At 33.6% G+C, this 19,948-nt stretch overlaps 1 protein-coding gene across 3 annotated transcripts in view; it reads right to left on the bottom strand.

The window, feature by feature from the left end:
- Positions 1–4,168: 4,168 nt before the first annotated feature.
- LOC133204570 (protein naked cuticle homolog 2-like) overlaps positions 4,169–19,948 on the bottom strand; it is a 31,099-nt gene continuing 15,319 nt past the window's right edge. For 2 of the 3 annotated variants that reach the window (XM_061340321.1, XM_061340322.1), the window contains 5 exons: positions 13,239–13,287; positions 12,765–12,853; positions 9,807–9,908; positions 8,122–8,582; positions 4,169–5,550 (listed from right to left, as the gene is read on the bottom strand). In XM_061340321.1, coding sequence (XP_061196305.1) covers positions 4,851–5,550; positions 8,122–8,582; positions 9,807–9,908; positions 12,765–12,853; positions 13,239–13,287 — 1,401 coding nt within the window. In that variant the 3' untranslated portion in view covers positions 4,169–4,850. Of the gene's footprint in view, positions 5,551–8,121; positions 8,583–9,806; positions 9,909–12,764; positions 12,854–13,238; positions 13,288–14,500; positions 14,540–19,948 lie in introns of those variants that run through there. The other variant, XM_061340323.1, reaches the window with a different exon arrangement.

Raw genomic sequence — 19,948 nt, 5'->3', positions numbered from 1 at the left:
GGTTGAAATTGGTTGAGCGGTTCTAGAGAAGAAGTTGAAAATGTTCAAAAGTTAACGCACGACGGCTGACGATGGACAAAAACAGATAGCAATAGGTCACCTGAGTGACTCAGGTGACCTAATAAAGACAATTATGTGTCTCAGTGTTGTCTACTTGTGTGCCAAGTTATATTGAAATCAGACCAAAACTGTAGAAGGAGTAGCGTTCTGAAAGTATTTCAAGAAAATTTCTATTTTTAGTAACCATGGCAACACCATTCATCAAAATCAAGAGAATTATGTATCTTAGGGTAATCTACATGTGTGCTAAGTTATACTGAAATCAGACCAAAACTGTAGGAGGAGTAGCATTTTGATAGTATTTCAATGAAATTTCTATTTTTAGTAACCATGGCAATACCATTCATCAAAATCAAAAACCAATATGTAGAACTATTTATTTTAGTGTAGTCTACTTGTGTGCCAAGTTATATTGAAATCAGATGAAAGATGTAGGAGAAGTAGCATTTTGAAAGTTTTTCAAAGAAATTTCTATTTTTAGTAACCATGGCAACACTGTTCATTGAAATCAACAAGAGGCCCAAGGGCCTTAATGGTCACCTGAGTATAATACAACAATTATAAGTTAATACACTGATAGATGAAGCTTTGTTGCCCTAAAGCAAGAGAAGTAGGAAGATCAGGATCAACAAAATTAGTCTAGTATTCAGTATCAACTCATAAATTAAGTTCTAATCTGTACCCCACTTAACACTATCACCATGCAGACTATTAACAAACTATTAGTGCTTCCGTACTATTTTTAAACCCATATTAAGAGCTCTAGCATTGACCTCTCTTATGGTCTTTGAAGAACTTTTAATAAGATAAGTTATTTTTGTCTCATTTTTATTTATCTATTACTTACAGGTCTACCTGATTATTAAAACTAAGAAAGTACTTTTTGAATTATACAATAAACATTCTTGCATAATTATCTTATTCTATTAACCTTTCAAATACATTACTTACAGTGATTAATTATCAAAGGTGAATGGAAAAGGGGAATAACTTCTATCAGTAGAATACAAATTAATAGAGCCCTGCCCAGGACCAGAATGCTTAGACAAATGGTCCAGATGTTCAAAAATCTGGTAGAAATATGCTTACTTATATCATTTAAACTTTTACTCAGTTTGCTTCTGATATGCCCAGAAGCAGAGAAGAATTTCACAGGTACAATGCATTTTCACTACAGATTCAACAAAGCCTTACCCCAACACCAGAACCGAAGACCAAGGGTCAAGAAATTTACAAATTTGGAAGAGTTACCCTCATCATCATAACTATGGACTTCAAAGAATTAACACTTTTCCACTATATTATCAAAAGCCCCCCCCCCCCCCTCATTATGCCAGAACCCCTGACCCTAGGACCACAAGATTTAAAAATTCTGTTCGAAGCTCCAATTTTCATCATAGCTAAGCAATTTATTTATCAGCTCAACACTAAGGAGCAGACAGGATTAATTAATAGAATTAATGCTTTTTCACTATATAATCATAGAGCCCCCCCCCCCCAAGAACCCCAAAAACTGAGGCCATATATTTAAAAATTTTGGAAGAGGCATCCTTGTCTATCATAATCATGCACTTAGTTTGTTTAAATAATCTGCAGTAGAAGAGAAGATTTTCAAAGAATCAATGCATTTTCACTATATAATCAATAGAGCCCCACCCTTACACCAGAACCCCTGATCCTGGGGCCATGAAATTCACAATTTTTGAAAAGGCATCCTTATGCATCATAACCATGCATTTAGTTTGTTTAAATAATCTCCAGGAGCAGAGAAGAAGATTATCAAAGAATCAATGCATTTTCACTATATAATCAATAGAGTCCCACCCTTACACCAGAACCCCTGACCCTGAGGCCATGAAATTCACAATTTTCGAAAAGGCATCCTTATGCATCATAATCATGCACTTAGTTTGTTTAAATAATACCCAGGAGCAGAGAAGAAGATTTTCAAAGAATTAATGCATTTTAAATATATAAACAATAGAGCCCCACCCTAACACCAGAACCCCTGACCCAAGGGCCATGGCTTTCACAATTCTGGAAGAGGCCCACCTCCTCATCATAACTATGTACTTAGTTTATCACCTTAATGCCCAGGAGCAGAGGAGAAGATTTTCAAAGAAATAATGCATTTTCACTATAAAGTCGATAGAGCCCCGCCCTAACACCAGAACCCCTGACCCTGGGGCCATGAAATTCACAATTTTGGAAGAGGTACTCTTGCTCATTATAACTACCGGTATGTACTTAGTTACTTTATTAAATATCCAGGAGCAGAGAAGATTTTCAAAAAATTAATGCATTTTCACCATATAATCAATAGAGCCCCACCCTAACACGAGAACCCCTGACCCTGGGGCCATGAAATTCACAATTTTTGAAAAGGCACTTTTGCTCATCATAACTATGTACTTAGTTACTTTATTTAATACCCAGGAGCAGAGAAGAAGATTTTCAAAGAATTAATGCATTTTCAATATATAATCAATAGAGCCCCGCCCTAACACCAGAACCCCTGACCCTGGGGCCATGAATTTCACAATTTTGGAAGAGGCACTCTTGCTCTTCATAACTATGTACTTAGTTACTTTATTTAATACCCAGGAGCAGAGAAGAAGATTTTCAAAGAAATAATGCACTTTCACTATATGATCTATATAGCCCCACCTTAGCACCAGAACCCCTGACCCTGGGGCCATGAATTTCACAATTTTGGTAGAGGGCTCAATGCTTATTACAATGATGCCAACAGTTTGACTGCTTGATGTCCAAGAGTAAAGAAGATTTTTAAAGATTGCATTATTTTTGGTGGTTTTAGCCCCACCCCTCAGGCCCAAGGGGGGCAGGGACCATGAAATTCAAAATTTTTGTTCCCCTTCACTCATAGATGCTATATGCCAAATTTGGTTGAAATTGGTTGAGCGGTTTCAGAGAAGAAGCTAAAAATGTTCAGATGTTAACACACGACGCACGCCGACGGATGAGAACGGATAGCAATAGGTCACCTGAGTGACTCAGGTGACCTAAAAACCGATACACAGAATTATGTATCTTAGTGTAGTCTACTTTGGGCCAAGTTATGAAAGTAGACCAAACCTGTAGGAGGAGTAGCGTTTTGAAAAATTGTTTACAGATGGACGGACGATGGACACCTTACTACCGCATAAGCTCTTCTGGTCTCTGACCAATCAGGTGATAGAATTTATTGGGTCTTCACAAACATATGGAGATGCACTCTATTTGGACAGAGATTTTCTCAAAACTCACATGACTTGGAATAATTGTCTAGCTTGCAACACAGGACAAATGTTGTTCTCCGATTCATTTATACCAGCTTCTATGAAGTATGACAAGAGTGAAAAATGTTGTGAACTTTTATTTCATATTTTTACTTCAACATTTCCACAAAATGGGACATATATAACAATACCATTGTAGTCTTAACAAAATAAAACCTTCAAACCTTTCATAAAAGAACATGCTTCTTCACACAGAAAGGTACATTTTGTAAAATATTAAATCTGAATTAAGAGCATTTTTTCATTCAGTTTCTTAAATTAATCTATTCATATTATTGCTTTGAAACAAAATCAAACCTGTAATAAATGGGGTTGGAAAAAAAATCGAGATTCAAAAACTTTACAAAGTTGAACAAAATAAAACATGCAGGGTTTCTTATTCAAAACATTTGAAGCATATGACGATTCCTTAACTGAGGTAGAATTTGGACAATTCAATCTCATTGTCTGCTCTTAAGCAATCATTCAACAATACACATTCAAAACAACATAAATCAAAACTCTTTTTTCTGCCTTTTGTAATTCTGTGATTTTTTGAGAAGTTAAAAATCAATACCAAAGTTTTCATCCAAGTTTTTTTTTTTTTTTTCTAAATTCAAAACTGAATATTTTTTGCATTGTACCTAATGACATTTCTTCCACTAAAATCTTTATTTTAGGGAGAAAACAGTTCAAAGTGGCTATCCAGAAAATACATTACAGGCCTCATATTCAATGAAAAAAAAATCAGAAAAATATTAAAGGTACAGCTTTTTAAACAGCGAATCTTTTATCTACAACCAGACTCAGAACATAGTTAAAGGATTAATTTTAGCAACTTTATGGGAGAATACATATCAGAAATCAGTTTTATTTCTCATTCTATATCATTCACTTATTTCCAGACATTCAATACATTTCACAGATACACACACTGCTATCTATCTGGCAAACAGATCTGATTGTTCCAAAAAAAAAAAAAAAAAAATCAAAATAACAGGGTTTCAAATAGTTCAAACCCTTTAGCCATTTTTTAATTGAATACTTAATGAACTCAAACATGTATAATATATACATGCATTCAAATAATTTACTGAAATGAGAGTGATTTGCAAATGCTTTTTGATACTACTGTATGAATGTTTGATAATTAATAAACCTGAAAAAAATGAGCATACAATACAATGATGAAGCAGACATGAATTCCTCACGACAAGGAAAATGTATACAGTTAAGTAACATACATGAGAGACTGAGTATTTTTTACACATTTATTTACACTGAAAAAAGACAAGGAAAATTTGTTTATCACAAAAAAAAATAAATGAATAGTTACAATTCAAAGGCCAGGTGTATTCCCGACTCTGAGCATTAAGAAAGGGCTATACAATCAACAGAAAAATGTGTATCCTTATAGTGAAAAAAAAAAAAATTAACAACAAATCTGACAATTTTAAATTAAACTCTAGAAAAGATTCAACAAATTAATGGATTCCAATGACATTTGACCTTTCATGCTTCATAATAATGATGATAGTGATGATGATGGTGATGTTCGTGTATGTGATGATGTTCATGCTTTTGTACCACTATTTTGTCCCCATCCACATCACACGCATGTTCACGTTCAATCCACTCTGCCACTTGTTGCATGGCAAGGTCATGGTCTTTGTCTCTATGGCGATGACGCCTGTGGTAATGGGACATTGAATCGGGAACATGCATAGGCAAGCTTACTGGCCGAAATCGCCCATGCTTGTGCGGTGACCCTTTGTGATGCCCCTTGGGTGACCTTGTCTCCGTTTCCTGTGGATCAAATGACCTTGACCTTGAATGTTCTGTCTTAGCACTGTCTAAATGCTGTTGTTTGATTCTCTGTGATTCTCGCTGGATGTTATCACATTTCTTTGTATCCTGACTTTTTGATCGAGGGGAAACTAAACTGTCTCCAATCCTAGCTGATTGTCCCGTGCTGTTGTTGAGGTTTTGCGTGGACTGGGTTTGCGCATTATGCTCAATCCCAGCTAAGTCGAGGTAGTAGTTTCGCCTATCTTGGCTTTCCTTTGCACGTTCCTCTTGTATATTATTGGTAGTGGTGTTGTTGCTGGTTTGATTATTACAGGTTGTCTGATTGGGGCAGTGTCCTCTGTGGCGCCGCTTGTGGTGAGAGTGGTCATGAGTTGTGATGCCTCGACAATCACTGTGATGTCTCCTGCAATAAAAATATTCATTTTGAGAAATAATCAAATATTGAATTAGCAGACTTCAACATAACTGATTTAAAGAAATCAAAAAGAAATGAAACTGCCTAGAGATCAATCAAATATTAGCAGTAATGCTCATCTACCCTGGCTACTAAAGTATTTATTATGAAAAAAAAAAGCTTGTAAAACGACTCTTTTTTGAAAATGAAAATTGAACTACTCCAGTAGTTAGAAATAAAAGAATGTTTGTCAAAGTGAAGTCATATAAAAGATAGGAAATAATCAGTCATTTAAAAGCATACAATTAATCTGATATTGTCATAAAGACAGACAGAACAAAGAAAAACATTTCTGAAGATCAGACATAAAATGAAAAAGAGTCCAGCCTCTTTAATATCATTTACTCTTTGAAATCAGTATCTTGAAAGAGTTCTTTTATATGAAAATTGTTGTCTCTAATAGATGACAATTCCTTCATCAGAAGACATCCTTTGAAGGCAAAGAGAAAAACAGTATGATATACTGAAATAAAGCTGGATCTAGTACCAAAGATGCTTTCTGTGGTGGATTTTTTTTTTCTGCTATGAAAGATCTTTGAAATTCCTAATTTATCCCTCTTTGAGCTCCCAATTTTTTGTCTTTGAATAAGTCATAAGACAAATCTCCACTGGATCATAATCAATTTACACAAAGCCAAACATTATCTTTGAAGCCGATTAATAGCCACACAAGATTCCTAATTTCTTTCCTTTAAAAGGATGTCATTGTGAAAAATGACTTTTCATACTTTTGTGTTTTTTTTCTTCTCTTAATGAAAACGGCAGTATAAAAGCACATGTCAGGCTTGCAGACCTTTGAAGCTCCAAAATTATTCTCTTTCATTTCTTCTCCCCGATCTTTCCTTTGAAGGGAGTTCTACAGTGGACTTAGAGACCGAGTTTTGATCTCAAGAATCACAAACATACCAGGAAAATACCTATCCCTTGATTACTTTTACTTGAAACTTTTTAATTTAACTAAGTATTTCATCTCCATTACACCCATTAACACTACCATGAAAGACAGGGTCAAATTCCTCTTTTGTCAAGACACACATATAACAACACTACCGACTGACAGCAACAAAGCTGAATTTCCATTCATATTCATGTTCAGACATTAAAAAGAATGATTAAAAAGAAATTTTCTTTTCTGGACATCAGAATTCCTCCCCCAAGAGAGAGAGAGGGGGGAAGTTGAGAGTGTTTTTGGTGCCCCCTTGAGGCATAACTTGTAAGAGAGAGTGTCATCAGTGTTATTTAGATGTCTTTGAACATAAGAGTACTGAGATACTTCACAGACCAGCCCGGCAGAATTCTGTCCATAGATCTACTTTGATGATGGCTCTCTGTTGATTCATGAGTTTGCTTTTAGCTTCCCTATCTATTTTTTTCCTATTCAATCTCCTAATAAGTTTGATGTAACTTTACAATCACAAATTCATCTTTTTTTTTTCTTTGTAGGATGCACAATTTATATCCCACATTTTCTCTTCCCATTAACTTAATGTTTTCAATCAAAATGTTTAATTCTGTTTGTTCTTTAAATGCGTTTCCTTTCCTTTATAAATCTACAAATACATGTATCTCTATTTTTCATCTTTTACTGAAAATTGATTGTACTTTACACAATTACATCTTTTCCACTTGTAATTAAAAGTAGTAAAAAAATCTGTTTAATTATCTTTTAACAATTTCAGAAGTAAGACAACTTTCAAAGAAAATTTAATTAAAATTTGAAATTCAACAAGAGTTACCTTCCTTGTCCCTTTTCATAAAATATGCTGAATTAATGAAAATTATCCCATTTTCTCACTTTCATTAGATCTAATATGGTTTCTTTATCAGTGGGAAAAAAAGACAATATTGCTTCATCCCAGCTAGCCCAGCCTCATCAGTTCAAAGAGTTTTTCTGCCTCAGTAGCCAGTCTGATTGCATTACATGTTTGAACTTCAAACGGAGGCTCACAAATAAAACTTTCTTCCATTGCTGCTTAATTACTCCCAGAAACATTTTCAGATGGCAATTTTATTCATTTATTCTGTGTGATCTCAAAAAATGATGTAGAAATATCACAAGAATAAAGGGATTTTTACACACACTTGGCATGTTTGCTCAAATGAGCCCAACATATTAAAAGTCCAGATTTTCCTCCTCCCTCTAGTAACAACCTTTCTTGAATTGTCGACAATCAAGGCTGGATTCTAATGGTCTAGATTAACCTTTTTTTTTTCAAAGAGAAATATTTTTACAAAAATATCACACACAATTATCCCATATAAAGTATTGAACAACTTTAATAATTTTCATGTTAATTGATGATTATTTTCATTGAATTATCACTCCACTGGGCTCACATTCTTAAAAAAAAAATTCAGTAGATCTCTCTGTGTGTATTCTCATCTCTGCTGTTTGTTTGAATGATTCTCAGTAATACACAACAGGTTTTTTACATATGCACTGTATATCCCGAAACAACAATAATGTTAATAAAGAAGATGTGTTACTAACTCAAGTAATTTGAACTACAGTAATATTACCTTAACTGTTTCACATGGTTTCTTTCCATGTTCTCCTGAACCAATTCCACAAGCTGTTGCCTTTCTTGTGATGTCAGTTGAATCCTCTTGGATCCAGAACACACATTATCCTGACCATGAGCTGTGCAGGGGTTATGACCTTTGACCTGACAGGAGTTTTGACATTGTCCTTTCACCCTTTCCTGTAAGTCACTATTGCACTGCTTTGCAGGCAGCTGAACATGAGTGGCAGTAAGATTATTGTTAAGTTTAGCAAATTCTTTTGATTTGGGAGTGTCCTTCACCTTATCACTGTCCTTGACTTTGTCCTTTTTGCCCTTGGTAGGGGTCTTGTTTTCTGACAGCTGTGTGTTGTCCTGCCCTACAGTGAGCCTTAGTTTCAGAGTTTTTGTTCCATTGGAGGGGATTTTGATGGAAGAACCCACAGCATCATATAAGGCTTTTAATAAACTTGACAAATCCTGCAATTAAAGCAAATAAATGTGAATACTCTAAGACATTAATATCTTGGGGGTGGGGGTGGGGTGGGGGGTGTTACTTTTTCAATTTCTGGGACATCATTGAAACATCTTTTATTCATACATCAAACAGTTCCTGACACCTACACCTGTGATTTCATACATATTTCTCTTCAGTTCTTTTTCACCCTCACATTTATTTAATCATCAACTGTCTTTAGCTAGCTGTGTGATAGTACTGCAGCAGGTGAAAGCAGCCTGTGATCTATTGCTCACAACACAGAGCAGCACAACAACTGTTTTCTCATTCTCCCCCTATCACCTTTCTCCCTCAGACAAGATGCACTATTATGACAGATGGATATTTGCCCAGAGCTTGCACTGAGGCATACAAAGTACTCTTTTGATGCATACCTAAGACAAGGGCTAACTTTAATACAGAGATGGGGAATAAATCCCACCAGTGCTCGAGTTAAAGAGTATCTTCTTAATGCCGATTACTCAGAAACCATCGCACTGAGCGGGAATGCAGGGCCTTCAATACACTTGCTACTTCAAACACATATATTTGTTTTTTTCCCCCCAGAGCTTATCACAAACCTTGTCCAATATCTTACAGTACGTGCAATTAAAATGACTTGCCATCCTTTTGGGCTTAATCAGCTGTGTACATAATATTCAATTTGCAGTAAACCTTGGATGAATAAATGACAACAGGACTAAATCTAACATGAACAATATAATTCAGGGCTGCTCTTTGATCATCCTGAACATTGCCATCTTCATTGGAAAAATATAAACCTGTCCCCCTATCTTGCCAGCAGCTGCCGTTTCTTTTTTTCTATACACAGCTATAAAATTGATAAGACTTCCACCTGTTGACTCTGTGTATCCTTCTTTATCATTATGAACAGGGATCACATTATTTTTTCGCAAAATATATTTATACATGAATTTTCCTTTTTTTTTTAATGCTTCCGTATTTATTGCTCTCTAAAATATTTCCTTTCAAAATCTTCTTTTATAGCACATCTTACCTTGGTGCAAATTAAGATAGATATCTTTTATTTTTTCATAATTTAATTTTATAAAAATTTTCTAATTAAAGGTCTTTGATTTTATGTGTTAACACATCTTCTTATTTATCTCTTCTATATTATCTGACTTTCCTTTGAGGTTTTTAAATAGTAGAAGTATTAAACCATACGTGGCAAAGTAACTTTATACCTCTCTGGTGATTTTTCCGTGTCCATCAAAATCATACAGTGTAAAAGACCACTCCTGCTTATTCTTCTCCAGCCCCTCAAAATGGACACCACACTCAAACTCCTGGAAAAAGTTACATATGTTAAAAGTTTTACATACAGTAAACATACTTCAAACATTTTGACAATGTTGACAATGAACTTGAAAGAAGGAATAAAAGTTGCGTCTCCAAAACTGAATTTTTATTCTTCACATTCTGTGACAACATGTGCAATAATGGTACTTTCATGACCATAGAAGTAAATTAAGCTACATTCTACTTTTTTACTAGGAATCATGATGGAAAATTGGACACATCTGAACAATTTGCAGTTGTGTGCCAATGTGAATTCTGATATATATGTTTGGACATATTTAATTGGTAAATTAATCACCCATGAATAAAAGTGTTGTGTGTGAGTCTGCGTCTTCTGCTGCAGCCCTTCAGTGGCAAATTAGTGTCTTATTGGAACAAGCATGCACACAAGTAAGAGACATATGGAGATAATCAATTTATGGCAGCTAATGAAGAATTGGACTATATCTGGCTTTTGGCCATGCCATAACATAATTACTTCCTTGGGGATTTTGTTCAGTTTTAGGACAGTGGAATCAAATTTGCACAAATAAGTATGTTTATACATGCATATGGCATTAACCTTTCTGCACTTAGAATGCTAGTTCCAAAAAAGAAAAGCATAACCCAGCTATCTATCGTGGGTTAAATTTTGAATTTAGTATTTTAGAATACAATATTAATTTTTTATACCACTTACACTTCAGTTCTATTTACAACATAATAAATATGATTAACTAAAAGGAAATTTAAGGCACAGAAAAATTGGGGATGAGATCAGTGAAAAAGATCTCGCACTTATAATCCCCACTCAAATCAGTGGGTCGAACAGCAATAACTGTTTCCTAAATGGTGTTATTTGTTCAATAACAAAAAAAGAAATGGTTGCAGCAATAAAATATTAATACAGAACTCGAAAATAGCTGTGTAGTTTGTTTAACGGCTGCAGACGGTTCAGTGACTTTATTTCGCTGTTAGGTGTCTGAAGCTCCAGGTTTGCAAGCTGTTTAAAGGAATATTTCATTTGATTCAAATGGTAATTGACCACCAATTTTAACATGAAGAGATAAGGAAATACATTAATTACAGGGCGCAGTTAATTTCATTACCATATTAAATGTGGGTACATACCATATTAGTTTTTTATAAGAAAAATTTTCTTTTCCCCATTAATAATTATCCATATCTTAATTATTTCAAAATCATTATATTAATTTGTAAAGAGGCTTCAAAATTTCATCTCTAGAACCCATTAAATATTTAAAGGAAAATGATGAATATTGAACATATTGGCTATACATGTTTCAGCAAATGTTACCTGTACTCTTTGAAACTGTGCAACATAACACACCGAATTCACTTGGTAAGCATGACAGAGAAAAAACATTTCATTCACAACCTTTCAAATTTCAAGCAGTATTAACATATAAAACACTAGCTGTGACCTAAATATTTTTGTCCCTTTTATGATATCCAGCCATCTCAGGTAGACCCCTCTTTTAAAATACAGGGCAGATTGTAAACAATTAATTCTCGCAAGTCATCAATACTGGAGTACTAAGGACATCAAAAGCCGACAATTCACTTCATCTAATGACCAAGCCAATGTTCCCTGGTCACCGTGACACCACTCGGGATGGCAGTTTTATTTCCTCAGCTCTTGCTGTGTCTTTATGACTTATTTATGTATGTTTCAAAGGAACTCAATACTTACTTGTTATTTTGGAAGTTGTATTTAGGTTGAAAATTTAGCACATAAATGCCATACAAGAATGCTTCATCCTGTTTCATATTTCCTTAGAAGTGATTTTTACGATTTTGCTTTGTTGGACTGACCAAATGTGTTCCTAGCTTGGCACACAATGGTACTGGAGGGAATAGATCAGACACCTGCCATTTTATTTGTGACAACAGGATCCTCTTGATTCATAGAATAACCTCTTTTCTTACCATTCATCCTTAAAAATTACCAGTTTTCTGCAATTTCTTGTAAGAAAGTACCCATATGTTAAAACTAAGAAATCCCTCCCAATTTCCCTTTTGACACTAACATTTAAATTATTAATTCTGTTTACTTGTCATTTTTCATACCTCATTTCTTCTGAATTATGTTTGAAATGGTACATTTTATTCAAATAATTTTTTTTTTCAATATTGATATTTATCACTCTAACACCCTCAAATAACTTCAAAGGGGTCTTATATTACAAAGCCACAATAATAAAATATACCTACATGAATTCTTTACATACAAACTTGCTTGGTTGGTGCACAAAGACAGATATATCTCTTAAGGTATGGCTCATTTAGTTTCACACTATTTCAAGTAAAGTTTTCATTAACCGATGTACGACCAAAAAAAGAATCCTTTTGATAAGATAGAATTACTTTGCACTATCGCTAAACCCAAACTCTCTGTACTTTTACAAGAGAATCTGATAATGGAAATTGACAAATGAATATTGAAAAACACTTCATTTACACATTCAGGGTATCTCCACACCTCACCTACTTTCAATTCAAAGGACAACTTTTTTTTTCTCAAATTAAAAATTCATTTTAATATAGTTCCAACAACTTCACTTTTGTCTGGAAAATTAAAAATAAATCAAAACCAGCTTCTGAATCAAATTTAGTATTAATATTATTAAAATTAAAGTAAAATACACAATTTAATCAGATCCAACGAGATCTGGTAAATGCGTTTTGACAAATAGATATTATTCCGATCACAAAAAAAGCACTATAATATTTTTCAGCAAGATAAGAATGGGATTGCTGTCTTATATAATACAAAATATACATGTATTATTAATCAACAAAAAATTCATTTTTTAAAAAAGAAAAATATTTGTCTCACTTACTTCTATATTAAGAGGAGGTTTCTCCAAGTCCTGTTCCAGCTCCAGAACTTTGGGATTCTCTGTATCCATCTTCTGGGGAGGGAGTTCCACTGGAATAAAAATCACTGGATGATTAATACACACTTCATGTACCGTGACAGATTCATTTATCACCAAAAACCTAGCTCCTTCACCTCACATCAAGTCTGATAGTCCTGATAAAACGAAAATTCATGGGATGTTTCTGATGAAAAGCAGTGTCTGCAAAAAGCCACTTTCATTTTTGGCTTTTTTTTATTAAAAATTACTTCATTATCTTAATGTTATTAATGAGTAGAAGCATAACATTGAATAACGATGCCTTTTGCCTCCTCTTCATTAATTATCTGTGTTTCTATCATGCAAAATTTTTGGTATATCAGACAATCAAGAGATAGAATTTTAGTTCCGATAACACTCATAGATTAATTAAAGCTTATTGTTTAATTAACATACCTCTGAGTGGAATGCTGCCTCCTTTATTATCCAGACTGACTGACAGTTCCTGTAAATTAGGGAAAAATCAGAATGACTCATATGGTTCACAACAACATAGGGCTGTATCAATAGTAATATCTTAAGAACAGCTAAAACAAATCTCAACTGACAACTTTCAGAAACCTGCATCTAAAATGTTGGAGTCAGAAAAAGATTCCATCTATCTTGTTATTTTTTTTCTTTTTTTTATTTTAACAATTTTCACTGCCAATCCTTCGGCATTCCCGAAGTTTGATTATCACAGCCCCCATATCCTACAAAAATGGCAGCTGCTAGTTCTCAAAAAGCCTGAAAACATTCAGTTTGCCAACATTATTATCGAAAAACTGTCATTTGATCAAACTTGTTCTTCTGGTTTCGACTCCCTCTGAACTTACAAAAGAGATGCTTGGCAAAATGTTCAGACATTATAGAGGAACGATCATACCAAACCCAGGCGCTAGTTAGAATCAAAGAGAAAATAAATCAGCCTCCACGGAGGCAAGTGTTTAATCATTCTCCTTACTCCCAAAACTTTGCGGAATCCCAAAATCTTCGGAATTGCTCCCCTCCAGGATAATCGTTTAGGACTTGCCCTCATTCCTCCACAATTTGATGAAGAATCTGTTAGACAGCAGTGTTCGAGCTTATGTTTACCTATAGATAGAGACACCATGTTTACCTGGGTAGATAATCTACCTGGCTGGCCCCGATCAAAGCTCCTCTGGAGTGAAGATGTTATGTAACCTGACATCTGTTATGACATAATCTGATTGGAGTATTATTACCTTTTGGACACCTAGCCTTTGATGCTTGCATGGGGATGTTAACACCTTAGTGCTCAGATGTTTAACAAGCAGAGATAATAAAAACCTCAAAAGCACACACACATCCAAAACTGTAATTAAGATCTGTATATAACCACATGTCTTTATAGAAGCAAAAACACATTCTGCTTGGTAGGTTTTTTTTTCTTTAATGAGAAGATGAAATCTCTTATTAGCGTCTTTTTCCCTCAACAAACCAAACTCCCATTAAACCTCTTAATTAAGGTAGGTTAATTTACACTTTTAAAATCTGCATGCTTAATTTGTGTCATGCCTTATATTTTTCAATTTTCTCTCTCTCTTATCTTTAAAACTATCAAGACAAAAACCTATGAAGAAAATTCATCCAAAGACAACACAACTGAAAAACTTTACAAACTATACACACATAAACAAATGTATTCCAAATCTTACCTTCAAAGAATTTAAGAAAACCATTCCTTATAAAGAAATGCCCAGAGTGGAAGTATTTAACTATGGAGTTCCTTATGGTGGCTTTTGTTAGTATCAGAGAGAAACAGACAATCTACCAATCATAAACAGTGTAACAGGAATCAATAACTATCTCTCCTCCCTATGTCTCAAGATCAAAGACAGTCAAACACTGAGGGGAAGGTATCAAAGGTGGTTACTTCCTCGTGAAGAGGGCCGGGCCCTACAGAGGAAGATGGAAGTCGTTAATTAGCCGCAAAACATCACCTTTGACTTGATGTCTAGATGTATATAGTCTTGATACTTTAAGGTCACACACACTAGGCAAAAAGCATTTTGCTGTAAAAAAGGCTGTTGTGTTGTTTGTGTACATTGATTGTTATCAAAATGTTTTCAATAAATACAAAATAGCCCTAACTAATTACTCACTGAAGCAAGAGAGAGTCTAGCTGAGTAGGGTATATTTACACAGAAATGTGAACATCTGTTTTAATCTTTTCAAATAATAATTATACTGAATGAAAATGGTGTTAATTGATTACACAGAAGTGTGCTTGATGTTGATAATCTAAACAAACAAAACCTCTGCCAACTCATAATGATTTCTCTTATTTTCTACAGGACAGTCCCAATATTTTCACACCTGTTGTCAGGGGCTTTAAGTGATGGCCTTCAGTGTACTTTTTTACAACCCAGTCTGTAAAAGCTAGTCAATTAAAGTGTCAACATGCATGTACAATGTCCATAAAACATGCAAGATAGTGAACAATTTATAGACCCTTCTGTTCTTCACTTCTTCCAGTGCATTATAATTTTTTTTCCCCATGTTTGTTTTCATTGTTAAAATATGCAGAACAGAGCCCTGAGGACACCTTCATAGATGTTGTGACATGGCACATATCACGTTCTTTGATTGTGAATAACATGCCTGTCAAAATTCAGGGAATTTATACTGATTAATTCTAACTGGTTATATAATGATACGCTTCTGCATTCTGCTGTCAGTTTGGCATTTTGACACTATATACACAAAGTCTTAGTAATTCAGTGTTTTCATAAAATTTTGCCTGAATTCATAAATTATTTTAAAAGCTCAAAAAAAAAATATTAATAGCCTATTAATAATTTATTCTAAAAGCTTGAAAGCAAGATAAAATGAATAACATGGTAACATTTCTATTTATATTCTTCCCTACATCTGAAGGAAATGCCTAAGCAAGTTCAGTTGATTTGCCTTTGCTTTTTTTTTTCCATATTATTTACAATTTTTTGCTGTGTGTATTGTTTTCCTCCCTTTTGATTTCCTTTGATTTCTACATTCAATTCATTAAATTAGCTCAGTTTTGAGCTATATTGTATCAAAAATAATTGGTTTTTCCCTTCATCAAACATAAGTTTCATTATATCAAATTCATGTGTTTTTTTACATCTTCAACATATCTGAACAAAAAGGTAGTTCTTCTTCATTTGCATTTCTATGGACATAGCTATTTCTTCAGGGAAATTTGATGTATGGCAATTTCAATCCAAGCAGATAAAAACTTCCACATAACCATCTCCAAAACCCCATTTGTCACCATTCAAAATTCATTCTTCCACTAATCTGCACTGATCATCATTTAATTGTACCATTATTCCTATGAAAATCTCTGCCCCTGGGTCCCTAGACTCATTTGTTGAGTGCTTCTGACGAGTCTTGTCTATTCATCCAATCATACATCATATCTTGAGTACATATTAAAACAAAAAAAAAGAAATCACTATTTATTGACTCATGCATAGCAGAGTCGGTGTCTCTTACTCACAAAGACCATTAACTTGACCATGAATTGACTCATAGACCCACAACTATCACCAGATCTTGCTCAATGGCCAAAAAACATAAGCAGACATACATTCTCAAAGTTAAAAATCCCCCTTTTCCAGTTGACATTTAATGTTTTCCCTACAGGCACAAAATCATTCTAATCATATTTTCCCGTAAGTGCCCCTCTACTCTGATCAAACAGATTGGTATATGCATTATTGATGAGCACCGTGACTCTTATTTGAGGGTCCGCCACATTGTCAGGATCAAAGAAAGCCTTGTCATCACCTAGCCCTGCCACTGTTTGCCCAATAAAAGGCAATTGACTTCAATCTTTGATGAAGAACTTGGAACATTTTAATCATAATTCCCAGTCTGTTCTATACCTTCTAATATATACATCATCCAAGAGAACACAAAACCTTTTCTCTCTTTGCTTCCACAAGACTTTGCCAAAATTCAAAGAGAATTATCAACATTGTGACACTGGAGTCATGTAAATATTTCTTAAATTGTAAACAATTCCCAAGAAATCAAAGCAGATCAAATGGCAAGAGAAGAGTTAAGAAACACAGAAGGAGACATGGTTTGGAGCTGTTTTGTAGCTCACCATTCTGAAGGTTGTCAGATATTTTTGTCAGCAGAATCAAGAGAAATGTACCCAAAAGTTCACATCTAGCATCAATATTTTCTGCAAATTTACCAAATTCCATGTCTCAGATGCCCAAATATAACAATTTAAATTCACACAACTCTTCCATCAAAGTTACCCAGTGTGTTAACGAAGTTTTCAAATAAATATAAATGGACACAAGCCCTTGAAAACAGATACACATAGATGAATTAAGTGCAAATCAAACATAATAAGTAAATGTATTGTTCTATCAAACAGGAGAAAAATATATTAAATAAATATATACAAACATTATTAGTACATGTATTATGATCAAAGTATAACCAGTGGATTTCAGAGATCTGAGGATATGTGATCTAAAAAGCATCTTAATGTCAATCATGTTCCTAAATGTATACAAGACATATGACTCACAAAAATCTAGATAAACATCAAGCAATAAAAGCAATAATATATCTTTTACATTATTTCACATCAGATCTTATCTCTGGAAATATTTTAATGTAAAACACTTCCTCAACAAAAAAATGGATACACATCAATTGAAAAATCAAGTTGCACATCAAAAAAATGCCTTTTGATGTCAGTAAGAACTATTTCAAGCCCTGTCTATCAAAGACAAAAGTACAACTATATATGCATTACATTTATATAGCCATCATCCATATCTATAGAATCACTCCACTTCCAAAGAATCAATTAAGGAAAATGTATCCAGTACTGTCAAATTAAAAAGTCTGACAAAAAAGTCTTAGATTGCTATCGTCGGCATTGACATCTTGCAAGAATCATAATTTTATTCTCTTCTTCATTAAAACGCAAATAAAGTTAGCACCTAGCTTTTATAATTTAATGGAATGTGAAGATTGGAATACCATTTATTGATGAGTTTGAATGTCAGATTAGATATAGTTCAGACATAACCTAATTGTCAGTCCACCACAACTCTGACCTTGACCTAAATCCATTCACTGACATCTTATTTGAAAGAATGATATTTCTCAAATCAGATCACAGTAAACATCTGAGTTAATATTAGGAAATATTCAGAGCCATTTGATACCAGCATTTAAACCTCTTGGTCTCCATTTAATTGACTGGATCAAGTACAACACATAATTGTTTCCTAACATACTCAAAAATTTCTAAAACTGAAATTGATAAATGATTTAAATTGGTACCCCGGTATATTGACAGGGTCATTTTGTGCATAAAGTGAATAGCTAGCACTTCAAATGTGGTGCAGAGGATGGATTCCAAATTTCCTACACACATTAATTCTCAGTTTTGTTGATGATGAAAACTCAAAATCTAACTGTAAATGATAATTATTTTGAGGGGATTTGAAATTTTTTGATTCTAAAACTCATGTTATTTTTTTTTAAAGAAAAAGAGACTGTCTTGGTATATGCTTTAATACATGGAAACTTCCTGCAATAAAGTTTAATGGATTCCTGAATGTGTTGACATAAACATACAAGAAACTTCAGGAATACTCAAACCTTGTGTGTCATCAATTTTTGAAAGATAAAAAAACAGAAACAAAAATAATTTCATGATTTACAAACAAATCATTAGTCAAAGTTTAAATACTTTGACAAATGAATTGCTTTAAACAGAATAATATACATTTACAACAAAAGTGAAAAAAAATTTCTACACCTATGAGACCTCTGTATTTCCAGTAATGATAAAATAGATAATTTTACTGAATTTACTTGCTTTAAGTTCATATTAGAGTGATAGTTTGAATCAAAGCTTTTCATTCACTTTTAAGATCATTCAAATCAAACTCTCAATGGTGTAAAACAATAAGCAGACAATCTCCTAGGACAATGAAAAATGTTAAAAGAGAAAGAACAATTCCGTTCAATTCTGTCTGATCTTCCTCCAAAAGCTTGACACATTCAGTGGTTTGTATTCAATATTCAATGCACATCTGATAAAGCATAGATTCTCTAATTCTAATTAATAAATTATTCCATCTGAAAGCATGGTAATACTGCAAATACAGGGATGCAAAAGCTATGGAAGAATTGACAAAATACACTTCTAAGAGCTCAAAAACATACGTGGAAAGGCAATTATGTTCTCATACAAATAAACCACAGAGCATGTCATAAATTATTTATTGTCTGTGTAGGTATTTTAAAATTAATCTGACAATAGTTTTATAACTGAAATACAAGGAGAAAATGTTACTATTCAGAGAGAAAACACCATGAAAAATTATTTTTCTTTGATTTCTGGCACAATCTGTTGCAGTCTTAAAATGGTTTTCTTTCTTTTAAAAAAAATGTTATCAGGAATTAGCATTTTTTTCATGATGATCATAATAATATCATGAAATGTAACTTCATGATAAAAAATTATAAAGTGGCATAATTTCAAGATGCACACACCTGGCAAATCAAACTGATACTCTTAAACATATCTTTCAAATAGTAAAGCATCAAAGAATTTAAATGCAGTAAATCTTGCTGTATTGTTGCAGGAAAAATTTAAATTAATACAGGAACAAAGCTACATGCAATTAAAGAAAATCCCAGCCATTAGGTTCTGAACTTAACTAGTCTTTTTGATGGATAAAATGGAATTACTCGTTCAAGAATAATAAAACTGTTTTTGTATTTAAATACTAAGCCTTGTTGAAGCACTAGCAAGGAAGGATTTGTTTTTTTTTATCAATAGATAGTCCTGGATAAAATATGCCTTGTCAAAAATCCTCCTATAAACTTCTGAATCTTTTAAGTATTTAGAGCTTCAAAAAGCTTCTATGGCAATATATAGTGAAGACAGCCACTAATTGGCCTTCAAGTTTCTAAACTTTGTATCTACGTATTCAAAGGCAACACTTAAGTATTTCAAACAAAATTTTCCCCTTGCTTTAAATCAATCTTCTTTAAAGACAATTACAAAAGATTTGGCCAGTTTCCCTAACACCTGTGAGGATAGCTGCACAGGTGCTGAAAAAGGGTAAATAGGTATC

The sequence above is a fragment of the Saccostrea echinata genome, unplaced genomic scaffold (genome assembly GCF_033153115.1).
Source record: "Saccostrea echinata isolate AGI-Se365-2 ecotype Australia unplaced genomic scaffold, CSIRO_AGI_Sech_v1 ptg000054l, whole genome shotgun sequence".
Taxonomy (NCBI): domain Eukaryota; kingdom Metazoa; phylum Mollusca; class Bivalvia; order Ostreida; family Ostreidae; genus Saccostrea; species Saccostrea echinata.
This window is presented reverse-complemented; position numbering and strand designations above follow the sequence as displayed.